We start from the raw sequence: 25,778 nt of genomic DNA, 5'->3' as shown, positions 1-25,778 counted from the left end.
CACAGAAAGGAAAAAAGGGAAGACAGACTGGGAAGCACTAAAACAACTCTCCGATAATCCCTGTCAAACCAGCAGTTCTGTGCACAAACACTGGAGCATTGTGCCCTGCAGACGTGCCTGATTTTCATCCTGCTAATCTCAGGGCAGAAGTACCAGAATAGCAGGATGCCAGAGATGCAAGGCAGGCCAGATAACCTAACTGTGAGCTAGAAATGGGAACAAGGATTTCTGGATGTGAAGCATTAGTACTTCTTCAATAGAAAAGAGTGATTCTTTTTTTCACAGAGCAAGCTATAAAATAAAAACTGTGGTTTTGCTTTTCCTCAAACTACTACCTGTGAATCCGGGTGGAGTCTGTCAAGTCAGGTCAGGTATGAAAGTAAAACATGTCACTGCTAGACCTATATTCTCTATTAGATCAGCAGCTCTGAGGCTTGCAAATTAATCCAGAATGTTAGGATGCTCAAGTGCAAACCTTTTCTCCAGGAAGACTGAATTCACATCACCCACTGCCCCAGGACCCTTTGCCACCAGGCATCCTTTGTTCTTCCATTCTTGTTCTTGATTATGTATGAGTTTATAATATGTAATTATCTGCCTTGGTACAGGGGTTCCAAACAGCAGGGATGAGGAAAATGTTTCTCAGAATATCCTATGGTGTACTGATTAACTTGTTCAACTGTGAAGTGAGGGACTGTGGTATAGATCTGTTCTTCTGATTAATACTGAAAATAGATATGAAATAGGTCTTCTGCAACCTGGATAAACGCTGTCATCTCTGAATGATTTAGTAAGATGAAAATTGTAGTTTCTCTTCTCCTCTGATGGTTTAGAAAATGTAGACTAATTTTCACTGGCTGTTTTCTCACTTATATCAAAGTGGGTTTATATTGAACTAAATTAGACCTCAGTTTTTTCCATTTTAAGTGTCTAAAAGAACCCAGTGACCTTGGTCGTGTCTAGGGATTGAACCTGAGAAGATGACCTTGTAATTCATAACCTGATTTGGTAAGATGGAGACTATAAGAGGCTCCTGATCAGTGATGATTGAAAGTGGGTTATACCTGCTACAAAAGGCATTTGTTAAACTAGAAAGCTTAGAAACTTTGTAAGGGCAATGCCTCTGTACTGTTCCTTGAATTAAGTGGAAATAACCTAATATAATGAGTCATTATTGTAGTCTGATGGGGAAAAAATAAAAGTGGAGCTATATACACTAAAGAAACCTGAGGCTCAGCTCTGCATTTCTTTGACATTGGAGACTTTCCAGAAAACTTTCAATAAATTGGTGCACTTTATGAAAGCCCTAAATGTTCAGCCTAATAACTTTGGTTATTTAGCTTGCTCTGTAGATTTTATAGCATAAAATTACTAATGCCTTTAGCAGCCCACAACAGACAATATGAATAGTGTTAGAAACAGGTCTGCATTCACATACAATATAGATAAAGCAATAGCGAATTGGCATTTGCTATATGTAGTATTTATTACCGAGAAGTTTATAGTTTGCCTCTAAGTAGTAAGCACAGCTGTTCCTGGTTTGCCTCACTTATTCACACTCCTGGGTATTGTGTGAAAATATAGAGCACATACACTTCAGCACTACTGGAATGATGCCACTGGATAAGTGCATTGCCTTGGAGTAACACCAGCAAGCACAGGTGTCACAGCTCTGTCTCAGAGACATGTGGAAGGAACAGTGACAGTGTGTGCTCTGTGCTCCCCTCTGGCCAGCTCAGCCCCTCAGATTTCTCTTTGGGAATAATTAAGGTCTGTCACCTGTAGCTCCCCAAGGAAGTGAGTAGGGAAGGTAAAAGCATGAGCCAGGGAGCAAGACAATCTCATTGCTTGCCGCAGTAGTAAAGAGAGGAAAATCAGCTGTTTCTATGGCATTTAAAAACTGAAATTCTTTTGAGGAATTTACATGGTGAAAAAAAATTCCATATTTAAAACAAATATTAAAAAAAATTAAAAATCAGGAAGCTTCCTCTATCTCAAGTACTAACATCTACATTACAGAGAAAAAAAACAAAACAGGTGAATATGTACTGATAATTTTGATGGTAACAAAGAGGTCCTTTAAGGAAAACTTTTGTCTTTAATTTGTCATGTGCATGCGGGATTTGTGACAGTGGCAGACTGGTAGTCTGAGCAGGACACCTTTGTGAGTGCTGGCCTGGTGCTTAGCTGTGGTCATTGTTCTGGAAGCCTGAAACGAAGGGGAGTGAGCTACTTTCATTTCCACTCCATGCAAATTTTCTTGTCCTGCCAGGAACCAAGTTAGCAAGGCAAGAATGTTCAGTCTGTGCCTTCAGAGCTGCCTAGGATGAGACACTCCATCATCACATGTTGATGGCATGGCTTCAGACACCACCATCAGTGTTAGAGTTTCATCCAATGCTACCCAGTTATAGAGAAGGCAAAAAACTGTGTTTTTTGCAAGTTTGTGATGTTTTATGGAAACACAGCCAGTAAAAAACAAACCAAAATGAGTTCATATATTAAACTAGAGAGCTATCAGATGATAATGGTCTTCACTCATAATCTCATAAACCAGACCCCATTTAATAACTCTGAGTTTAAAATCATTGTATCTTACATTACCCATAACTTTTCCAGCAGCCTTCTTCCACTTAGTTGGAAAAATTTGCTTACCAGCGTCCTTTGATATTTTCCCTCTCCAAATCAGTAACATTAGACAATTTCATGCATGAGATGTGAAATGTGAAGGCCATTGAACACAGCACATTTTCACAGAGGCTCAGTCCAATGTCACTTAACATGGCATAGCAAATTATGATCTAGAGATGGAAATTAAAACTCATAAAAATAGCTTCCTCAGTTCTTACCAGTGAGGGATAGACTTTCTAGATGCTTAAACCAGTGTAATCTCGTCATGTTAAAATCTGTCCCTTTATTGAGAAACAAGGCAGATAATATATCCATTTCATCTGTTAACCAAGAAATATTTCTATATGAACACGTAGAACTTATGTACACAAGGCCCTACTGTGCCAGACCAAAAGTCCATCTAGCCCTGAAATCCTGCCAAGGGCTATATTTTTCTTGAACATAGCATTGTGAATGAGCTTCAATGCAGCATCAGCTGTGGGATCTCATGTTCAGTGGGAAGGTCATGGAAGAAATCCTAATTAGACTTTTTAATTTACTTATGGGTTATTCCTCAAATTTAAACCAAAAAATAGCTAGTCAGAAAAAAAAATCATGAAGCTCCTTATTTGACAAATACAAAACAATAATAAAAATAATAACTCTTTATAGAAACGAAAGCTTTTTCCATTTCAGGAAAGAGATGGCTTATTGATGTTTGACTAAAAAGAACTGATGAAATAATTGAAAAATTTAGTTTGGACTAATAATTAGTCCAAAAATCTAGTTTTAGGATCTTTTTAGGAATGATGCCCAGGCTAATGAGGAAAATCAGAAAGAGCATCTGTAGGACACACCGGTGAGGATTGGCCTCCTTGTCCTCGTCGGCAGTGACTGGAGCTAAGCTGCTGCGCTCTGTGCTGGAAGAGAAGAGCTGAGGAGCAGCACTTGCACAGCCAGGTTCATCTAAGGGAGGAGCCAGCGCGTGCCGTTCAGGTATTAGGCCAGTGTCTGCCATTTCCCAGCTGACAAACATTTACCTGAGTCTTAAGCTATTTGCAGGAATGAGAACTGTAGAGAGGTAGAGAAACCTGAGAGGTCAGGCCTAGGACAAACATACTAAAACATTTGTCTAATGCATTGGTGTCTTGGAAAATCTTATGCATTACCCCGCACTTAGATGGTTATTCAAGTTCAAACTACCCCATCTGGCAAGAGGTTAATCACAAATGAGAGCAGCTCATCAGTAAATGTAAAGATTAGTGGGGAAGGAGAAAGAAATCGGCAGCGTCACACTATTTGAAACGAGCAAAAGTCGGAATGCAGTCACTCAGCCACTGCCTCCAGCCTATGGACGGCTTCAGGAAATGGTATGGCCCTAATAAGAAATGAGCAGAGGACTGCAAATCCCCACGACAGGCAGAGGGATTTTCCTGAACATGCAACCACTTAGCACTGCAGCTGTGCCCCAAATTCAGTAAATGCTAACCTCCTCCCCTTCCTCACATGCCTGAACGAGAAATACACCTGCATGGGTGGCGGAGAGCAGCGTCCTGTGCTGCTGTGGGAATCAAAGCAGGATCCTGACCCCCTGAGCAGTGCTAAAGCAATTTTCCTGTGCTAGAGGAGCAAGGGCTGCCCAATCTTGGACCTGCTGCTTCTGCTTCTGTGCCTCTCCAGATGTGCTTCTGTCAGGGGCTGTTTCTATACCGGCTCTGTGTGTGGTGCAGTGCGATGTCACTTGGGAGCTTTCCCTGCCGATGCTGGCCGAGCTGCCGGCGTGCTGCAGGTGTACCGTGCACAAGCAGATGGGAAATGGTGAGAGCAAGGAGGGTCAATTCTCGCTCTGCATCTTATTTCGCTCACAGCAGGATTCACACTGTTTCTCTGTTACTCCCGGTCAGATGCGTGGAATTCTTATTTCTAGTTCTGCCAGTATCGGTCCTGGGGAGTAGCATCTGCGCTGGCAATAAAGAAACATGAAAAAGGAGCCATTGAGGTTGCTTAGCGGAAAGGAAAAGAATTAATCTTCTAAAAGGAAAAGACTTGATCTTCCTCTGATACATTTCAGATCCAGCTCCTATATAAGTTTCATATTGATTTCTCATAAGCCACATATGTACTGAGGTTGTTGCTGACTTGTTCGCCAGATAATTTGAGGTGTTAGTGTCATGCTGCATAAATAGGTCAGTCAGCACGTTTGTATTTAGCAGTTCATAAATCTGCACATGGTTTTGTAATTTCCCCCCCTAAATTCCACAAAAGTACCATCAGAAGGACAACTCCATGTTAAACAGTTAATACCTTAAGGTAGGGACATGAACACCGAAGGCAATTGGTTTCATATTCTTAGATATACTTGCTCACTCCAGCTGCTGTGCTGCCTCCTCATACTCCATTGTCAGGGTATGTGTGGGGGTGTCATTTTGGCCTCTGTATTATTAGTAAAATTGTTAAATAGTTTCAATTCGTATGTTCAAAGTGCACCAATACAGCCAAAAATCATAATCTTGTTTAGAATTTGGCCATGTACTTCTAAATGTTGATGGCAAGATTACATTGAAAATATTAAAGGTCTCCTTTTCATTCTTCAGACAAACATCTACTACTTCTTCTGACTTTTCTTCCAATTTTTCTTTAATATCATTAGCACAGAAAACATTTTCCTATGTGTGATGACTCATATGCTACACCTCTCAAAACTGGCCTGTTAGATGTAGTTTCTCAAATCAAAATTTGGCTTAAGGGAATGCTATTAACGTTGTATCTGAAAGAAATAGCTGGGCTCAGCTCTTAAATTATGACCCACAAGGGATGTAAATTGAATGACTCTGGAAATCTCCTAGAAGTAATAATTATGAAACTCTACTTTACAGAGCCAAAGTATACTCTGGAACAAAGTTTGAAAGAAATATTCTGTAGAACTGAAAGATCTGGGCAATCCTGCTTCAGCAGTGGAGTTGGACTAGATGATCTTTATGGTCCCTTCCAACTCTAAAAATTCCGTGAAATCTGAATAAGAAGGTGGCATAATTCTGTATTTGGGGCTCCTCTGGATTCTGTGTATTAAAAGCTTATTTTCCCAATGAAAGAACAAAGTGTAATTCAGAATAAACATCGAAGAAGATCTCTGAAGGAGGGTGTATCTCTTAAGTCATCACTTTTCCAACTATAAGATAAATTAGAACTACTAATACCTGGGAAAAGAGCATATGTTATTATTGTTCAGATGGAGACTTTGTATCTTTAAGAAGTGTAATATTCTCTGAGGCAGGGAGGGGAGATGGAGGACAGGGCCATTCAGAGAAATCCTTATCACTGCTGGGCTTAGGAGAAAACTTGTCCAAAGACCAGCAATATCCAGGGAGCAAGTGATGCAGAATACAGAAAAAAATTGTTATCACAGCTCACTGTGTCTATAAGGGAAAATTCAACTAATACGTAGAATAAGATTAGACAAGTCAGATCAACTAACTAAAACTAAGTTTTGGCCTGCTTTTAGATCAAAACTTCCTAGTTTGTGTGATATCACAATTCATACCTGAGATGCTGGAATTTGGTTATGGTCATCTATTTAAATTCCGGGGAATTTACAACTCCTAAATAATCAATTGTTGCAGATAAAAATAAAAAAATTATTTCACAGATCTTATCCCACAACAAAAGCTTGTGTGGCTTTCCAGTGAGGTATTAAGCAAATTGTTTTAAAAACTAATGGAGAGGTCCTCGTTTAATTGTTTTAAGTAACCATTTTATGCAGTTCAGTACTACAGGGAACTCATACATACTTACAGAAAGTAGCCTACAGATCTGTGAAATTAAGTACATATAACTTAATCAAAAAAACAATAAGAGTATGCTCAATATTTTCCTAGATTATGTCCAAGGCTGACAATCATGAATTGAACAAAACGCTTAATTTCAGATGTGATATTTTAAATTATATTCCAGTGCCACACAGCTGCTGAGACTTTTTTGACTATTTAAAAAGAAAAGACGTCTTAGTATAACAGCTTACCTCTTACATTAGAGGAAAACATATAATTTAAGGCTCAACGAGTGTCAACAAGCTGTTAATTTAATGTAGGTAGAAGGTGACAGAGTTAAAACTAGACACAGGGAAGACAACGTGCCAGTAAGGACACTTTCTGTCTTTTGAAGAAGTGAGTATTAATACTGTCAGGTGATATGGTGAACCTGATGGATGAGCAGTCTAACCCAACACTGCAGATCATTACTTCCCTTCAAAATTATAGTCAGGGAAATATTCATCCTAATTTGTTCAGCTTGTATTTCAGAGCACAAAGAATAAAATAGTTCTTACTTTTGTGAAGACCCACTTTTGATATATACTGCATTTGAGCAAATGCTTGAAACCAACTTGCAGATCCCTGTGAGCATAAATTTAATTGATAATGACAATAGATATTAAATTGTGTAATTCCACTGAGTTATAATACAGGAGATGACTTAACAACTCATAGATATGGCAGAATAAATTCATTTACCATTTACTGCATAAGATGTAGCATCTGCATAGTTACAGTATTTCTTACTGTAATCTCCTTGAAATCAGTTTGATTTTTCTGAGTTGTGTACTTAAAATGAACAATATAATTAATGTAAGTATTAAATAGCTAACTGGAGAGGCAGACAGAGCCACTTTCTAGTTAATGTTTTATGATCTATTTATGTTACATTGTCAGGGTATGCCTCTGGTATTTTCAGGAGTGATGTAAGCTTGCTGTGCCAGCTCTGCCTCTGTTGGATCAGAGCCACGGTAGGATGGCCCTAAGAGAGCTCACTCCTTTTATATGGCCTTAGGAGAGCTAATTCCTGTTATATGGTTTCAAGGCTTTTGTCTGGCTCATATAAAGCTCAAAGCTGCCTGAAATATACCATGGTGACATACCCTACACCATCCTCTTCAGGCTGTAGACCTAACTATTGTGGGACGTTATACCTGATTAGAAGAACTTGCTAAAAACCTGGAATCGCATCCTTGCAACAGGAGGAACGATGAGGAAAATAACAATGTGGAAATCCAAACACCTTCAAAGCAGTGCTTTGCAGTCACGTGTAATATACCTTACCAATGTTCCTTATAAACAGTAAATACGGTCTAAGCAAACCAATAGCTGCGTTCATGGAAGATCTGCCTTCCTGCCTAGATGCAATCTGCCTCTTACTTTCTTACACGAACTTTAAAGTAGCTTTTTGCCTCTCTGACAGGGCTACCACAGTTTGCACATTCATCTTTAGCACAAGGCACGCTCGCTTGTGGTAGCCTTCTTCAAGTTCTGGGTACGACCAACAGCGAAAACCTCAGCATCAGATTCTCCTCAGCTGAAACCAACCTCATTCAAAAACGGCCTTTAAATTTGCTGGCATATTCTCTAAAGCTGGCTGGCTGGCAGTGCAGGTGTTTAAGCATAAGGGCTTCCTGGGGTTTAAGATTTGACAGACTCCAGTTGGTGCCCCTAGTTATTTGACAGTGATGTGGCAACACTAAGTGGTTGCTGATGAACAGGTTTGCAGTGATCATGCCTCTGTTTTCTGTTTTTGTTTTTTGTTTTTATCTTTTCCTCAGGGGAAATCGCTCACATCAAAGAGGTTAACCAGTCTAGTGCAGTCCTACTAAAAGGATCACCTTGTAGCATGGAAGCAGACTCAAATCATTATACATACTTTGTAGCTCACTGATTGCCTGACTCAGAGGACAGTAGAACAAGATGTTGCATGAGCAAGGACCTGACTTGTTTTCTTTTGTGTATACTAAGGCATTACAGACTCCGAGGGACTCTCTAGCCTTTCGATGCCTCCATTTCGAAAACTGTCTGCTCACTTCCTCCTTCATATCAAGCTGGATCTATGTCTTTTTATTTTCTGCAAGCTCAAGTACAGTGAAAAAAAAGCTTCTGCTAGGCACAGTTTATTAAAAAAAATACGTCAATCAAAAACTGGAAGAAATGTAAAAAATGCATATATTAATAAATATACATATGGCATCACATTTATTGCACAATAAATTAGCACAGAAGGTTTCATTTCACTGATGTATTCACATTGAGAAAGAAAGCCTGTGTCTTTGTCTGTTGTCTGTATATTCTCTGTTAATGTTTCTTGCATTTATTTTTATACCATATTTAAAAAAGAACACCTTTTATCCAGATGTATTAAAGTTGATCCTTTCTCTGTAAATTTGTGTATGTTTATATTGTTGTTTTATCTTTCATTAAAAGATGCAGAATCTCTTTCCTTTGGGAAGTTTGAGATTTTAATATTGAATCTGAAGATTAGTCAAGAGCAAAAAAATCCCCAAGTTACACACCTTGTGCTTTCTAAAGTGACATGAAACGGCATTTTCTTTCTCTCAGTGACACCGAATCAAACACACTTTATTGATAATCATTTACTTTTTATTTTATTTTTATCAAGCTAGCAGCAGAGAGACCTTTCCAGCTTGCTCACCATCACATAAGCAAACCTTTCTCTAAGCTAGACCTGTGAGCACAGCCTGCTCAGCGACCCAGTCGCTACCCAACACCGGATGGACTGAACTGCATTTCCTTAGGAACGGGCATGAACAAAGCTGGCTGAGAGCACAAGTGTATACTTGCTAAATAGGAAGGACAGTGTTGTTTTCTCCTTGCTGTCACTTGTGATACGATGCAATGTTTTAAGCTGAGAAGGTAGTAGTTTGGGAGTGCTAAGTTCACTGTTTGTAGAGCAAAGCTTGGCTAGTCACTCAGGAGGCTGTCCTTTTAATTCAAGGACGCTATTCAGGTGTACTGTTGTATGTCTGCTGCCGAGGCTACTCACACAGATACCTATTGACAGATTTATGAGAGCATGTAGCTGTTGCCTGTGAGACAGCAGATATGGCGCTTCTGAAGCTAAACTGAGCTGGAAGCAGAAATCTCTGCTTGGCTTAAGAAACAGCACTTTTGACTGAGAGAGATGACGTAAGGACAGTCGGCAGAATCTCTGAGTAGAAAAGCGATGATGGGAACTAAGTCAAATGACAAAATGCTTCTATCTCCAGGGCATCGTAGGGTGCATAGGACAAACAAGCCTCTTTAGCAATATCCAGGATAGACTCAGGACAGCCAAGTGTAGTACCATCTGTCATACTGCCTTTGGTTTGATACTGAGAAACAGGAATCTTGTTTCAAAGGAACTACCAAAGCTAAAAATGCGTGCACACACACACACAAAAAGTGGGACAGTCATAGACACAATCAGGCAATAAATTTGAATACATTAATGCTAGAGTCATCTCACTTAGCATCAGATACCTACCAGAGCTGTTGCAGCTGCTAGGGACAGGGCTCCTCACAGAGCAGCTGTGGGCAGAAGGGAGTTGAGCTGCCTTCTGCAGGGAGTGCTCACTTCTCCTCTGGCTCTGTCTGCCATCTTGCAGCCATAGCCCTCACTGCAGCATCTCTGAAGAGGTAGTCTGAATGAATTCAGGACCAAGCACATTATAAATCACCATGGTTTTTGCTTGGTTGGGGTTTCTGGATGGTTGGGTTTTTTGTTTGCTCTTTGTTTTCACATGCCACTGTTTCTGGTTTCTAGCTAGCAGGATAATCACTGCTTTAAAGTGTCTCAGTTTTTGTTAGCACAATTCTACTAAGCTTTTATCAGAAAACGCTGGAAATGCCCCATGAGAGCTTCATTTTGTCTAGAGCTCCATCTAGGTCAACTCAAAATATTCACAGTCTAGGGAGACCAGATGAATTTTAATAAATAGCCACACTGAACCCTGGATCTTAAGCTCTGAGATTTAATTTTCCTTCACCACAGAAATGTGAGCTCTGAGGCCTGAACTTGGGGCCAAGCAATCCACAGAAATTTGAGCTCTGTTTCATTTCTCAGTGCCAAATAGAGATATTTATTTCCAAACTCCTGCTGCCACCAATTGCATCAGCTGGTATGTTGCCTTTTTTGCCTTAGGAGTTAACTGATTAGATACTAGTGTCTGCTTTGAAGAATCACTCCCTTCAAATAACTAATGTTTCAAATTCATGCATTAGATATTTCATGCAACTTTACCCAAAGAATTTATTTTTTTTTTTCAAAATCACTTTGGAACACCAACTGGCTGATAAAAAGACGTGGAGCATTTGTATTCCTGAACCCATTTTGTACTTCTTCTAGTTTTTTTCTTTCAATAAATATGGAGTCTCTATTGAATGGATGTCTTTTCCTGTATTTGCACAGGATTTAACACAATGTCTGTAAAGTACAAATGTGCATTACTAATAATGATTTCAAAGTAGCCAGGGAGCTGTATCAAGGTTTTATTTGAGTGTAGGTTCAAGTGATGCAACTCCACTGTTACACATGAATGAATTTGGCCCAAACAGACCAAATAAAATCTGTTCTACAACCAGTTGACTTTTAAAGGGTTTGTCTGCAATCTTTTGATACCTCACCTGATCACTGTCATATGCCAGTACTGGGAATGGAAATTCCAAGTAGGCACAAACATCCTTTTACTTCCCGCAGAGAAAAGAGAAATGTTTTTTCCATATTTATATGAAGATCCGCTTCCAAGAATTAAGACTAACTCAGATTAAGGCATGTTTGTACAACCACCAAACAGCTGATGTTACAGAATGATATATCCATTAGGAACTTCAGTGAGGCCACGAGTCTGCTGAGGTAAAAAGGATCGAGAGAGAAACCCAACCTGAACGGGCTACATTTCTGGTCTCCTGGGGAAGAGCCATCAATCAATGCCTCCTGGCTCTGTCCAGGAAGCTAGAAACACCCCCCATTGGGGGATATTAATTGTAATATTCATTAGAATAACCACTTGGACCTGGGAACTTCAGTCCGAGAACAAGTATTCATCAGTCTCTTTTCTTGTGCATAAAACAGCTCTTAAGCCTGCAGGAGAAAGAAGTATTTGCTGATGCTGCTGCACTCTTGACACACTTTGGTGCTCCCAGACCAGCCTGGGAAGGAAAATGGCCCATGGGAGAGACAGGAGCTTCCCTACACCCACCTGAGAACAGCAAAACATTTGCCCCTTCTTCCATGAGGTGCAATTAAACTGTCCTTCAACCCTACAACACTGAATAAGGAGGAAAAAGGCCTTAAACAGTGATGAGAGAAATTGCAAAATGCTGAGCTGAAACAGCAGTGGAGACTGGCCAAAAATTAATGAGCTGCAGGTGAATACAGGAGTAAGAAATGGGAATTAATTGTGATGACTAGAACAGAACCAACAAGGGAGGAGAACTGGGGAACTGAGTAATTAGGAGCAAGAGAGGCTGAATGCAGCTGGTGGATTGCCAGCCCGTTGGCCACAGCCACGCAGAATTGGAATCAAAACTCAAAAAATCAGACATGACCAACTATGGCTGGCCATTTAAAACCCAACAACGGCATTTTTTCAGCTAGAAAGCAATTAATGCCAAATATAGAGAATTGCCTTTTTCAAATTGCACTCCTCAAATTGTTTGAAATCATGAGATATAAATGGCAAATAATCATCCAGGAAATAAAAAACAGGAAGGCAAAAACCTGTTGCAGAAAACGAGACCTATAGGAATGCATTTAGGATGTTTATTTATTTAAAAAAAAAAAATTAATAAAAGGCAAGGCAGACAACTGAAGTGAGAGAAGGCTGCTTTCTTTAAGTAACTGGAATGAGGAGTTGGGAATCACCAGTGATTTGTTTATGGCTGTTTCATTTATTTATCTTTATGCCAAGTGATTAACAGCTGCTTGAATTTAGATTTGAAAACTACCGTATTTTAATTTTTTTTTTCTACCTAGAGATGTTGTGCATAGAACTAACACCACAAGATTTATTAAGTGCATAAAACTTAGGAATTTTGCTAAAAGAATGTTAGTAGCCATAGGAACCTATAAGGCTTTAATCCCTAGGTGTTCAAGGTAAATGATCAATGACTTCTTTAAATGTATTCTGTGTCCACAATTCATTTAAGCAAGTTACTAAGTGGCTGTGAGTCATACCAATCTGCCTTTTGATCTGACTGCGCTGAACACATTAATACTTTTGTCTCCTCTGAGTGGAAGAGTAGCTGAAGTCCCAATATCAAAGAGCAGAGCGGAAGAGAGGACGATCTCCCTGAGGCCAGGCTCCCCCTCCTTGTGCTGCTCAGCACTGTGGGGTCCTCAACTGACATGTGTACAAATAAATGGGTTTTGTTTGTACAGACGTCGGCTTGAGGACTGCAGAGTCTCTCCAGACAGTCATTATCTCTGCCATTACAGTTTTTTTTCCCTAATGTCTAAACTAAATCTTCTTTGCTTCAATTTATTCCCTTATTTCTTGACCAGACTACTACAATCACTGTAATAAAATGTTCCCTACCTTTTTGCTCAAATAGGGAAATGGCCATTGCAACATTACAGCCTCCTTTGATTTTCTTACTGGCATTTTCTGAAGCGTTGAGTGACTTCACTTCTCTCCATTGGGTTGAGGGTATTATAGCTTGCTTTGAGGGCAGTGCCCAGAGCAGGCTGCAGGGCTCCCACCCAGGTTTTACAGGAGGGGGACAGAGGATCACTGTTGTACTTCTGACTGTACGCACAGCTGTGGGGCTTGCCCTTTTTTGCAGTAGGTGGTCACTACTGAATTGTGCCAACTTAGTGGCACGGTGATGCACAGATCCTTTGCAGTAAAGCTTAGCTGGTTGTTCCCCTTTGTGTGTAGCTGACTCTTCTTGGGTCAGTGAGGTGCCTTCAGCTGTCCGTTGAGTAGCATCTTTGTTTTTCAGACCATCTTCCTCTTTTACCAAGGTCACTTTTCTTTTTTGATTTTAACCTGTGAAAAACCTGTAGTCCTTTTACCTCTGGGTATTTTTATGTGTGGGTGAGTGTGAGGAATCTGCTGGCCTGATTCTTTAACACAGACGCATGAATGAGAGTGAGAACAATCATCACTGTTTGCCATAAGGGATCTGGATGTGTAAACTGTTAAGAGAAATTGCCGTGACAATAAATTCTGAGAATCTGCTCAAATGCTAGATGATAGTCCTTATTTATAAGTATGGACACGGACAGTAAATATCAAACAATATTAAGACACGATTGTAAATGTTACCTTGTTAGTGGCATTTGCACAATTTTTATTGTACTTTTCCTTTGCTCCCAAAATATAATCTGCCGCATTCACTGTCATTGTCTTTTTTTTTTTTTGATTTGACTAGATTTTGAAATCTATTAGATTCATCACAGATGTCAGCTTTTAAAAGAGATACTATTTACCAGCCTTGCACTTAACCTTCTGGCTTTTTCCAGCGTATCACATAAATGAAGCATTTCATTATTCATATAACTTTTCTACCCACCTCTTTACTCCTTTCCCCCTTTCTTTTCACACATCTTTCTTTCACATGAAAGATGTGTGGCAATGGCATATTTAATGTAACTTTCTTTCCCACCTTTTTGCTGAGAGGAATGTGTAACCTGAAATCTATGACCTTTTTTTGAGTTCATCTCTTCTGATGCACTGTTCTTTATACTGTTTGTCTTTTCTTTCAGACACTCTTTCTTCTTTCCTCCTCCCCCTCAGTAACATCTTTCTTAGGATTCTCCATCTTTTATGGTTCTTTTCCTTTGTTCCTCTGATCCTCGCTCCAGTGATCCCTCATGCATGTTCCTACCGTACCCACTAATGCTCTTTACACTTACCTCCTCTATCTTTCTTGGAATGGAGAAAGCATTAAAGGAAAGGCAGGCCAGCGCTAGGGCCAGAGCTGATGCAGAACCATGACCTGATCTCAGGGAACTCTCCTGCCCCTGGGTGCCTGCTTTGCGCCTTCCGCACCCTGCTCCCACCACCTCTCCACTCCTCCACCAGCTGCTGCCGCCCCAGACTCCCCTCTTCTTCAGATGCCGGTGGGGATTCAGACATAACCACACAAAATGTTTTGGGGAGGGGGCATAAATGTGGAATTTCATCAATAGCTAGACTTTACTTTAAATATTCTGGTATTATAAAGGAAGCACTGGCAGCAAAGAAAACTGCTGAAGATACAATGCAGGCAATTAAATAGATAATGCTCAGTTAACGAGGGAATTGGTTTCCAGAAAGTCAGTTTTAGAGAACGGTCCAGTTTTTAATTCCTAAGACAGTTTGGGTTGCTCCACTTCTCCTTCCTCCACCCCACCTGAATTACTTCAGCAACCTTGCTGGGTGCCTGACTAGCAAGGCCTTGCTAAATCTCTCTTCTCGTGCTTTCCTTCCCAATAATTTTCCTCATCCTTTTCTGTCATTATTGCAAACCCCAGGCGTGAGGGAGCAACTTCAGTTGCTCTCCCACTGGTGCATTTGTGCACAGGGGGGGATTTTCACCTTGAAAAAGGCGGAGGGTGAAGCAGAGCCCCCTTCCCCTTCAGTGAGAGAGGCTCTTCCTTAAACCTGTTGCTGTGGCAACCGGGGTGGTTTACCCCATGGAGCCGTCACACCTGTGGGGAGGGGTGGGCAGGTCAGGTGACCCAAACTGACCAATAGGGTATTCCATCTGCCATGATGGTTATAAAAGCTGAGGGATCAAATAGGTTAGGTTGGTGCTTCTTCTTTGGCTGCTTTTCAATGAGGAGGAGCCTGTGAATTTCTTTACCTTTGATCCCCGTCAGAGTGCTCTGGAATCCAGTTCACTGATACCAGTCTGGAACTTTCCCAGTGCCTGCTGGTGAGATCTCCCTGGGAGCTCGTTATGGTTTTGTATATATATATTTATATATTGTATCTATTTCATCATGTCCTTTTTATTTTATTATTAATATTTCATTAAATAAGTTTCTTTTTTTCCTAAACTCATAACATTGGAGTGTCTCTCTTATGAGGAAAGGCTGAGAGAGCTGGAGAGCTGGGGCTCTTTAGCCTGGAGAAGAGAAGGCTGAGGGGAGACCTTATCTATGTTTACAAGTACCTAAAGGGTGGGTTGAAGGATGATGGAGCCAGACTCTTTTCAGTGGTTCTCAGTGACAGGATGAGGGCTAACAGGCACAAGCTGGAACATAGGAAGTTCCATTCAAATGTGAGGGAGATCCTACTTATGGTGAGGGTGACAGAGCACTGGAACAGGCTGCCCAGGGAGGTCGTGGAGTCCCCTTCTCTGGAGATTTTCAAGGCCTGCCTGGATGCAGTCCTGAGTAATGTGCTCTAGGCAATCCTGCTTTGGCAGGGAAGTTGGACTAGATGATCTCTAGAAGGTACCTTCCAACAATTCCATGACTCCATGATAACTCTCTTTATCTCTTGTGTTTGCTAGATGGATGTCAGTGGTGGCACCTTCTTGGTACAGTAAGGTGGGGTTGGGTTTGTTTGGAAAGATGGTTTGGACTCCTTCTGCTACTCCCTCTGCCCCAGACCATGCCATGTGCTGGGAATGCACCTTTGTCTCTAGAAAGCTTTTGAAGACAACTTCTTTCCAACGACAGCACAGACTAGGGAGAGTGACTTTGATCACTTTTTTTTAATGACAAAGAAAAAACCAAGGGTTTGGAGGCCAGAAGACCTCAAAGAATAAGAGAGAGGAAGGACTGATAAAAATAAAAAAACCCATAAAAATAACAGCAGAGATTGTGTCATCAAGGCCCACCACCAGTCTTTCATTATGTGGCTATCACGTACTTTCTGAATCCTGAGAGCCCTCGTGGATGGCTGCCAACCTCCTACTCCGTGTGTTTAATGCTGTGACCAAGGAAGCATCAGGAGTAAGCAGAAGAGGAGCAAGAGACCACAGGGGACATGTGTGTTTGGTGGCACTGCTTGACCTGGGGGTCAACGCTGGGAAATAAAAGGCTGAGCACTGGGGAGACAGGAGGACTTTGATCTACATACCATTCAAACCACATAGAGCCTGCTGCTTTTATTTTTCATCCAAATAAAGATTTTGAATGTGCTGCCTCAATTGCATTGTGGGGAAAAAAAAAAGGACAGACAAGAAAGAAGAAAAGCCTTTCCCTGCCCAATGTGTTGAAGGAGTCTAGTGTTGCCCATAGAAGCTGCATCCTTTTCCAGTTCCCTCAGGAATTTCTGCACAAGGATGGAGTTCATTACTTCTCATTACTGGGCCTTGTGGTCTTGTGCGTGCAGTGGCAGTGGGAGCTGCCTACTTCTTGCTCTGCCAGAGAAAAGCTGTCTGCTACTGCTTCATGTAATGCAGACCTGGCTTCTGACAGCTCTCTCCCATGGATACTCTTACTTTCTGTTTTATTGGCACTGACATGGTAGCACCAGCATGGTCAGTGTATCAGCACGGATGTGGTACAACACTGCCAAAACTTTCATTCTGCTAAGGAAAAATGTGTAATCTGAATGGTACTACTTTGACTTCTGTAATGCCGAGTATGAAAAATATTATAGATGTTTATTGGATGGGACATTTTTACTATTTATTGTAGCCCATTATTTGAGAAATATAAATATAGCACAAAATCAAAAACAAAGGAAGGCAGTCAAAACAAATTTCTTTACCATAGTAAAGCAAGCTAGTTTGGTGTTATCCATGGTTTGGGTTTTTTTTTTTTCTTTATTTATTTTTCCTTATTGTTCTGAAGTGATAATATCCCACATCTTTCAGGTTTTTTTTTTTTTCTGGCTGAGTCTTGCTGATTTTTGCGCTGAGAACCGATCGATAGTCATAGGGAATGAATAAACCGCCTTTATTTTCCTCCCCTAAACCCTCAGCTACGGTGATGTTAGAAGCCGCTGGGCAGCAACAGCAAGTTTTGCTTCCAAGGTGAGCATCCAAAATATCTGCCGGATGTGCGCGGTACAGACGCCCCTTGAAGCCCGCTCCCCCCGCCCCCCGGAGCGAGGAGCGGCCGTGGCCGCGGCGGTCCCGCGGCGCGGGCGGCGTGGCAGGAGTGACACCTCGTGGGTGCGCGCAGGAACCGCGCCCGCCCGGGCGCCCGCACCGCCCACGCGGAGCCAAGATGTTGCTTCCGCCGGGGAGGAGGGCGGGAGCCCGCGTGTCCCGAGCGGGCAGCGCCCAGGTACGCGCCCCGTGGCGTGGGAGGGCGGGGGATGGGACCGGACCCCCCGGGCTGCGGGGGCTGCTGCCGCCCCTTGTGCTGCCCCAGCCGAAGGCCGGATCCTGCCCCTTTCCTCACAAGCCCTCCCTGTCCCTCCCCTCTCCCCTTGCAGCTCTTTTTCCTGGCAAAAGGGTGGGCTCCCACAGAGAAAATGTAGGTCGAGGTAAAGAGGGGCGCGGGAGTCGGAAATGAAGTGGACAGGGCAAGTAGGGGATGATCTATCATGTGCTGGGGCTGATATCGAGCTGTATCGCCTCATTAAAAGTTGACGAGACCAAGATGTATTTTACTGATCACACAGTCAACAGGTAAAATGGGAATTGCACAACTGACAGTAGCTGCTAATAAAAAAAACCAACAAACCACCACCTTTCTTCATATCACAATAGAAAGGACATGGAATATTTTTGTTAAGTTATACCAGAGGAAACCTTCTCTGTTAAGATGGTTCCCCAGAACCGATGTCACTGCACTACAAGGAATTCCTTCTAGGTCATTGGGATTGTATCAAGATACATTTGGCTTGTCTCGAATTGACTTCAGTAGTTGTGAGCACTGATTTGAACAACGAAAAAATGAGACTGCTGTGCCACTGAACACAAAGTGGCCCCAAGCGAAGAAGAAACAGCAGCAGGCAGGGGGTGAAGCTGGCACACCAAGGTGTGATTGGAGTCTGGAGTCATGCGGAGGCTGAGGGCTGATAGAAGAAGTTATACAGGTTTGACTGTGAACACCCCAGGGAAGCCTGGGCATGTCCCTTGGAGGAAAGCCCAACAGAGAGGCCCCTTCCAGCAGGCTGCCCATGGGGAAAGTGGGCTCTGAAGTTGAATATGGGAACACTGCTCCCGGTTGTTCACCTGATTGCATTTGGGGCAATGGGATTTCAGTCCTAGGACCTGTAAGCAAACAGGCTGACCAGAAGGAAACTCACTCTGTTTAGTTCTGGTTTTAGAGTGAACCTCTTGGTGAAGGCTAAAATATTGCTGGTTGACCACAGCCAAACTGCAACAGTAGAGTCTTTACGGCTCTCCACGCTTCACTTACTATCTGTATCTTGGTGAGAATGACAAACTGAATCTCAAAACTGTGCTTGAATTTCATGGGCTTCCACCTGCATAGTTAAATTAAATTTTGTGGGTGCTGTGAATACATGGGTTTCATTTGCATTGATTTTGGGCTGCCTTTCCGCTCTTCTCCAGAGCCCCTAATCTGTGTGATGGGATTGCTGAGAAGCACTATTTCAACCTTTTCCATCTCATATTTTTGCATATCCCATTCCAGCTTTACCAAAGAACCTGCACTCTGTCTGCAAGGAAAGCAGGCAGACCAGGGCTATGCATCCTAATGACCTCAGATGCTGAACCATTTTGGGGAGGCTTTTCTATGGCGAATCATGTAGTGGGGAGCCACTCTTCAACTTTGAAACTCAGTGGATGAAAGCAATGCTGTTTCTCCATTAGTAATAGACAGCCAACTTTCATAACATGATGTTTAATGAAAAATATATTAGGTATTTGTATGTAATATATTTTTAAGTCTGGAATGGATGTTACAGAAAGCAATTGTCCCAGCTTTAGGGGATGGAGAGAAAGTTTGTCTTTGCTTGGATATATAGCACTCCCCTTTGGGATGTTGTCATTTGGTAATTCCTGCCACATGTTCTTATGAGTAGGATGTTTTTGTTTCCTTACTGTGTCTCCCCCCAAGTCCTGCTGGGTAATATTTCAGATGGTCACGGTCAAAAAAAGCATGTGACAACTTCCAGATGTTCAAATAATCAAAGCGATCTGCAGATCTAAGGGAGCACACCAACAAACAAATGAAGGATAACTTGAAGGGCTGCAGTCTAGGTGGGGGGTCACGTTCTGAGGTGCTGTAGGAGGGTGAGGGATAGTCTTTTAATATCTGGAGAATTCACTGATGTCTACATCTTTGCTAAAAAAGAGACAGTCTGATGATGTGGCTGGGCAGGCAGTAAAAACTGAAATAACAGTGTCTGGTCATGGTTTTCCTGCAGCTTGGAGCAGTGCTGGCTTCCCCGGGGAGTGAGGAGGGCTGTCACAGTGTGGCATAGCTCTGAGCTGAGCTGGCTGATGGGGCTAAGAAACGTGACCGTGCCCTGCTGCTGTCCACACCACCACCACATCTGGGGCTGCTTCCTTGCTGAGCTGGTGGTGCCCGAGGCAGTGCTGCATTCCTGCATTCAGCTGAGAGAGGGGAGGACACCTCTCAAAGCAGGGAAACACACCTGCTTCTGGCTTGCTCCTAGCTGACTTGAATAAACACCTGTTTAGGCATTAGTAACTTGTTCAAAGCTGGTTTTTGGGAGCCCTTCATCATCCCAGGTGATTTTTGTTGATCAATCCTCCCAGCTTTAGAGAAACAGTCAAGTCAATTGAAAATGTACGTTGGGACGCTGTATTCCTCTTTGGGAATGTAAAAACGTTAATCAGCAAGAAAAAAAACCAAGTTGTGCTAGTCACTGGCAACCTGATATTTGTAGAGGTGAATGAGCACAGTTGCGTGGTGCAGCGCATGGAGCAGCAAACAGGGGCAGTAGGATGGAGGCTGCACATTGCTTACTGCTGTCACGCAGGCTGGGCGGACCTGTCTCTGGTCACAGGAGGAACAATGTTCCCACCCCACAGGATCCTACCATCAAGTCTGCTGGTGCCTTTTTGTAGGCTGGCATTTCATGTGGCAGTGCCTCCGCTGCAGGTGGCATGTCCTTTGAAACAGATGTGCTCTGCGTCTGCCCTCTGTGCATGCAACTGGCACAGCTCTGCTGGAAAACTCTTTTACCAAAGAGAAAGGAAGATCTGATCACATCAAGGGAGCTGCTGGAGTTTCGAATGCTGCTGTGTCTCTTACAGGCTGATGCTTTTGAAGCGTAACTATTTGGGAGATTGCTACCGACTACTCTTTCCTGTTGGTAATAAGGCTTTGTGTGTTTGGGCAATCCTATATGGGTCTTTTACCACTTGGGAGGTAATGGTGTAGCGTGCTAGCAAATTCAGTTCCACACCAGGAAAAGGAACAACTTTGTGACAGTTTGTCCACCATTGAAGGTGGCTTTTGTCAGTCGAGACCTCCGTATTGCATTCCCCAAGAATTTAGAGAACTTCTGGCAAGATTATTCCTTGGGTTTGTTCAAAGAATTCCTTCGTATGTATGTATACAGAGGGGGAAAGACCAATACACTGCTCACCTGGAAAATGGGGCCATGGTGCCCGTGTGCATGGAGGGGCCTGAGCCTGAGAAGGGCATTGGTAGCAGTGTGGGGGCCTTGGAGGAGGCACACCACAACATTAGCAAGCACCCAAAAGCAAGGAGGATGCTGCAGCTCACGAAGACACTGGTACCTGAAAGTGCTGCAGGAAAGTGGTGGCCATGAAAAATTAGATCTGGGCCATATAAAGGATATTTATTGTGATAAGTTATCTCTGTCCTGATTCATGACTTTAAGACTGGGATAACAAGGTCACAAGGTCATCCTATGTTGCAAACCTTGAAAAGGTTTGGAGGCCTGTGTTCTTCTACTAGCTGGACCATCGACATGGAAGCATGTGCTTCCATCATTTATAATGTGGTTGTCAAGACTGCAGACTCTTTGTCTACATCTACAGGGAAAGTTATAATTACCTATGTATGGGAAATTAAAAATGGAAACCATTCACTGCACTGGAAGCTGACGCAAGAAGGACAGATCATCAGTCATGAGACATGATAAGGAAAATAAAGCTACTGCATCACAAAACCAGAAAACTCTGGGAGAAAAAAAACAAGCAGTCTCTGTCTACTATCTGCCCATCTATTGGTCATCCACCCGTGTCTCTACTAGCTACATATTTGGGTATTTTTATTTAAAAAAGAGGCAAGGGAGAGGGGCGGGGAGATCTGGCTGGGGCAAGAGGAAGGCGGTTAAAGGACCTTTTCCCTGACTGGTAAATCCATGCCTGGTCTCTCTTCAAGGTTTCGTAGTTTAGAAAGAATTGCAGTTTGTTCTTCAAAAGATGTGTCAGTCTGTTATGGATTAAGATGACAATATGTCTTCCACATTTACTGTTTACACAATGACTGATTTTTGGAGGATTTGCTAGTCGCTTCATTTCAGACACATTTCTTAATGTTTTTGGATTTCTTTGTGGTTAAATTTAGACTCTGTCCTTCCTGAATTCTATAAGGCTTGCTGTGCGGTGTTTGTCCTTTCATGGTCATTACTGATACATACCCGCTGCACTCATTGTGCTCTACTAAAATCATTTTGTCAGGGTAAAAAATAAAATTAAAATATTCTCGCAGAGGGAGGGCCCCAATTATAATTTTGTAACAAAAATTCCCCAATAATTTCCAAACTGAACTTAATGTAAAAAAACGATAAACCTTTCCTTTTTCTTCTACCCAGATATGATTCTTCCAAAGCTTCAGACATGAATAATCTCTCCAAATTTTCCATCTATTTCAGTATCCTGGCCATACTGAACCCAGGCTGTGGCTCTAGCATCCATTGAGGAAAATCTGCAGACAAGGACAATGCCTGATGCCTCTATCCATTAAAACCAATGCTTACACATCTTTTACTTTACTTTCTCAGTTTTTGTTCTCTTCCATTGCTTGTTTGAAGTTGGCTCTCCATTTTATCCTTTTCAATGAGAATTTGGGAAGTTCCCACTACTTTCCTGCCTCTGCCTCTTCTTTCTTTAGTCTCTAGTCTCTTTCACTTATTTTAATAGCCATCATTCTCATCTGTTGGTTACGGATCTTGGCCAAATCCTGATAAAGTCAACAGAAAGGTTTTCCCTGGAATTTTAGATGTGTTTCTGTTGTGTTTTTTCTTTCTTCTCATTCTTCTTGCTGCCTGGCTGGTTGATTTAAACAAATATTTTCAGAACAACTTGTCTTCAGTTGACTAAACTGGTAAATAATGGATAAATATAGTTTTGATTGGGAACAGCTTTCTGGCAAAAGATGGAGTACTGCACTAGAGGAGAATTTTTGTCACCTTGAGTTATAGGACCTGGTTGGTTAAATTAAAACTACTTAACCTGCCTGTACAATAGACAAACATCAGAGATGTCCTTTAGCAGTTCTGATACTTTGTGCTGCTTACACTACACTAGCTACAACACCTGGGCAGTAATTCAATTTCGTGAAACAGAAATAGCCTGGGTTTCTTTCTTTCTTTGTATCAAAAGCAGCACAAATCTATTTTATATATTTAAGCAAAGGCTTGGACTTGTTTTTCCCAGTCATCCTTTTTTTTTTTTTTTTTTTTTTCACCATCTGGAAAGGAAATGTTGTTCTGTCATAAGCTTCAAGCTTCAACATGTAAGAATTGTATTATAAATTCCTTGGTGTCCTAAAGCTGGCTACCTACCTCTGTAACTCAGTGACAGTACTGTCTTCTTATCAAAATGTACTTCACTGAGCCTACAAAAGGGATGTTACTATGTTTGTTAGTATGAAACTTTGCATATTGTCTATGAAGCATACAGAGGACTTTAATAAATATTTTTTCTATGTGTTTATTCACATGGAGGGGCTAGAAATACAAGTATTCCAGTGTTCTTGATACACATAGTAAAAATAAAAACCTGACTCGCAACAGTAATATGAATATAAGTAATTGTATTTTGAATTTTTATTGTAATAAATTATAGCAATAGTTCACACAACCCAGCTATTATCTCAGATTGTCTCTCTGCAGAATCACAAAAACAATCTGAGTCATCCCGACTTGATTCATGTTCAGTTCCTGTTTGGGAAGGCTTCCCTCGCCATCAGACTGCCTAGCCCTCAGACTGCCTAGCAACGTTTTTTTTCTGTGAAAGCTCAGATTCTCTACCAACAGTCCCACAGTCTATGATGGGTTCTGCAGCATGAATCATGGAAAATATGCATCCCTGCTTATTTGTATCTGGTTATTTTTGCAGAATTCCATGTGGAAGAAGAGCCATGAGATTTTTTCTACGTGATACACCTGTCTTTTTGGTACTCTGATGGAAATTGTTTAATAGAGACTTATCAAAAGATGCTCAGCACTTGAATGAGGGAAAAGAGGTGGAGTTGAAACGTAGAGCCAAGATTGAATATGAACCAGTTTCAGAAAAAAAGAGAGTGAATTTACCTTTATGAATAAAAGAGAGCTGTTTCCCTGTTTCTCCCAGGGTCCTCTTCATGGCCTGCCACTAAATTCTTGTGAAACTTTTATTTTTGTTGTGGATTTCATTTCACCTACGTATAATATGTTACTTCAATTAGTACACACAGAATATATTATTTCAGTTAGTTCCTGGAACTGATTAATTAATAAATAACTTTGGCACTCTCATCTGAAAAGCATGATAGAAACAGTGACTTCTACTTGCCAACCTTCCTTACATCACTTGAGAGAGACCTCTCTGAGCTGAAAATGCAGCACAGTAACTCTACACAATATCTTAGACATGAAGTGAATAATAATGTGTGACTTCAGGGAAATGAAGCTACACAGAATAATGATGATACTAGCTGACATTTCTGCAGTTGAACAGTTCAGCAGTTTCTGATAGTGTCCTGCAAAAACACAGTACTAATTTTACTACTAGTAACAGAGGTCGTATTAAGGGTTGGTAAGAGAATAAAATCATCACTTCAAACACTGGCAGATATTACAAAGATTTGGGTTAGCATATGAGGTTTAAAGGAACTCTAGAAGAAAAAGGCTGGAGTGCTCAGTCATCTGATTGCAGAAGACAGCAATAGCCTTTTATCTGGTGGGCACAAGTGAAGTCAGACACAGAGAAACAAGGTGTAGGGGCTGCGCATGCTGTCGGAAGCACCCTCCACTGGGGAGCACTGAGCTTAGACCGGTCATGTCGGGTTGTCTCCAGGGCATCGGCTGAACACGAACTCCAGGAGTAAAACTGGTCGAAAACTAATGTGGCCCCTGGGGATACGCACTTTTGGCAGGAAGGCCTTGTTTCCTCCGTACATGTGTTGAGCTCTTAAGCATGGTGTTTGCCTCAGGCACTCTTAAAGACTTCTGGAAAACCAGCTCTGAGAGCAACCAAAAGACTGGAAAACACCTTCTGGTAGAAGTATGCAGTCTTTTAAGCATATCAAGAAAAGGTTCAAGGATTACATGTTACAGACGGTAAGTATTTACTTCAGGACTAACGATCTTACAATCTACAAATAAAGGTATAAAAAGATCTGGTGGCTGGAGCTGGACACATGTGCAGGAGGAAAAGGCTACGCATTTCACCCGGGAAATATTTTAGCTACCGGCGTGGATCACAATAGGTTATTGTGGCTTTTCTACCATTAGTAATTTTTGAATCGAGAATAGATGTTGTTGGGCTTTTTAATTTAAAAGATGTACTCAAGTTTTAACTGGATCAAATTCAAGGATGTTCTGTGTCCTAAATTACGTGGTTAGGTGACCACACGGCGACTCCTCAGTTTATAATCTGAAAATCCTTTTGCTCTGACAAATAGGGCTGGAGGAGCTTTTACCAGGATTGAGAATTTGGATTCATGTGTGCTCGTTGTGTTTGCTGGGGTCAGCATTCATCTTTCTTCCTTCTCCTGAACCAGCTTAGCTCTGACTGGTGCTGGCTGCAGAGATGCACTAGGCAGACTTGTCCTGCCTAGCCCAGGGATGCTTCTTTTTCACTTATTTCTCTCCTCCCAGGCTGGAACCCCACATTCATTTTTCCGAGGAGCCAGGAGCCACCTTGAACCGGGGAACTTCTGTAGCGCTTTGAGAGTAACCATTCACAAAGACCTTACAGCTCTGAACTACAGCACGCACAAAGAACACTTTTTTTCTAGCGACTACAAAATGCTGCAATAAGCTTTGCTCAAATGAAACCTCTATTAGCGGTAGTGAAGCTTTGTATGTTAGCCACCAAGGATTTGACTATCAGATAATTGTGATTATGCGTTCTCTTCAGAACAACTTGCATTATTTAAGAAGAAAGTCAAACTCCAATCAAGCTGCTCAGAGGTTTTGAAATACTCACATGTAGAGCTCCCAGTTTCCCTGTTTTAGCCATTGGGGTACAGTGCAAAATGTTACTAAGCAGGTAATAGGATTTATTGCAGTGACTGAGCTTATAAATACAGAAAGTTCACAGAAAAGCCTGCTCTTGTGA

General features: G+C 41.8%; 1 protein-coding gene across 2 annotated transcripts in view; it reads left to right on the top strand.

Annotated features, from left to right (window-relative positions):
• The window catches only part of RGS7 (regulator of G protein signaling 7), a 263,608-nt gene extending 238,131 nt beyond the window's left edge, over positions 1–25,477 (top strand). The window contains exon 17 of one of the 2 annotated variants that reach the window (XM_074144276.1): positions 25,316–25,477. In XM_074144276.1, coding sequence (XP_074000377.1) covers positions 25,316–25,477 — 162 coding nt within the window. Of the gene's footprint in view, positions 1–8,390; positions 8,550–25,315 lie in introns of those variants that run through there. The other variant, XM_074144277.1, reaches the window with a different exon arrangement.
• Positions 25,478–25,778: the final 301 nt, after the last annotated feature.

The sequence above is a fragment of the Numenius arquata genome, chromosome 2 (genome assembly GCF_964106895.1).
Source record: "Numenius arquata chromosome 2, bNumArq3.hap1.1, whole genome shotgun sequence".
Taxonomy (NCBI): domain Eukaryota; kingdom Metazoa; phylum Chordata; class Aves; order Charadriiformes; family Scolopacidae; genus Numenius; species Numenius arquata.
This window is presented reverse-complemented; position numbering and strand designations above follow the sequence as displayed.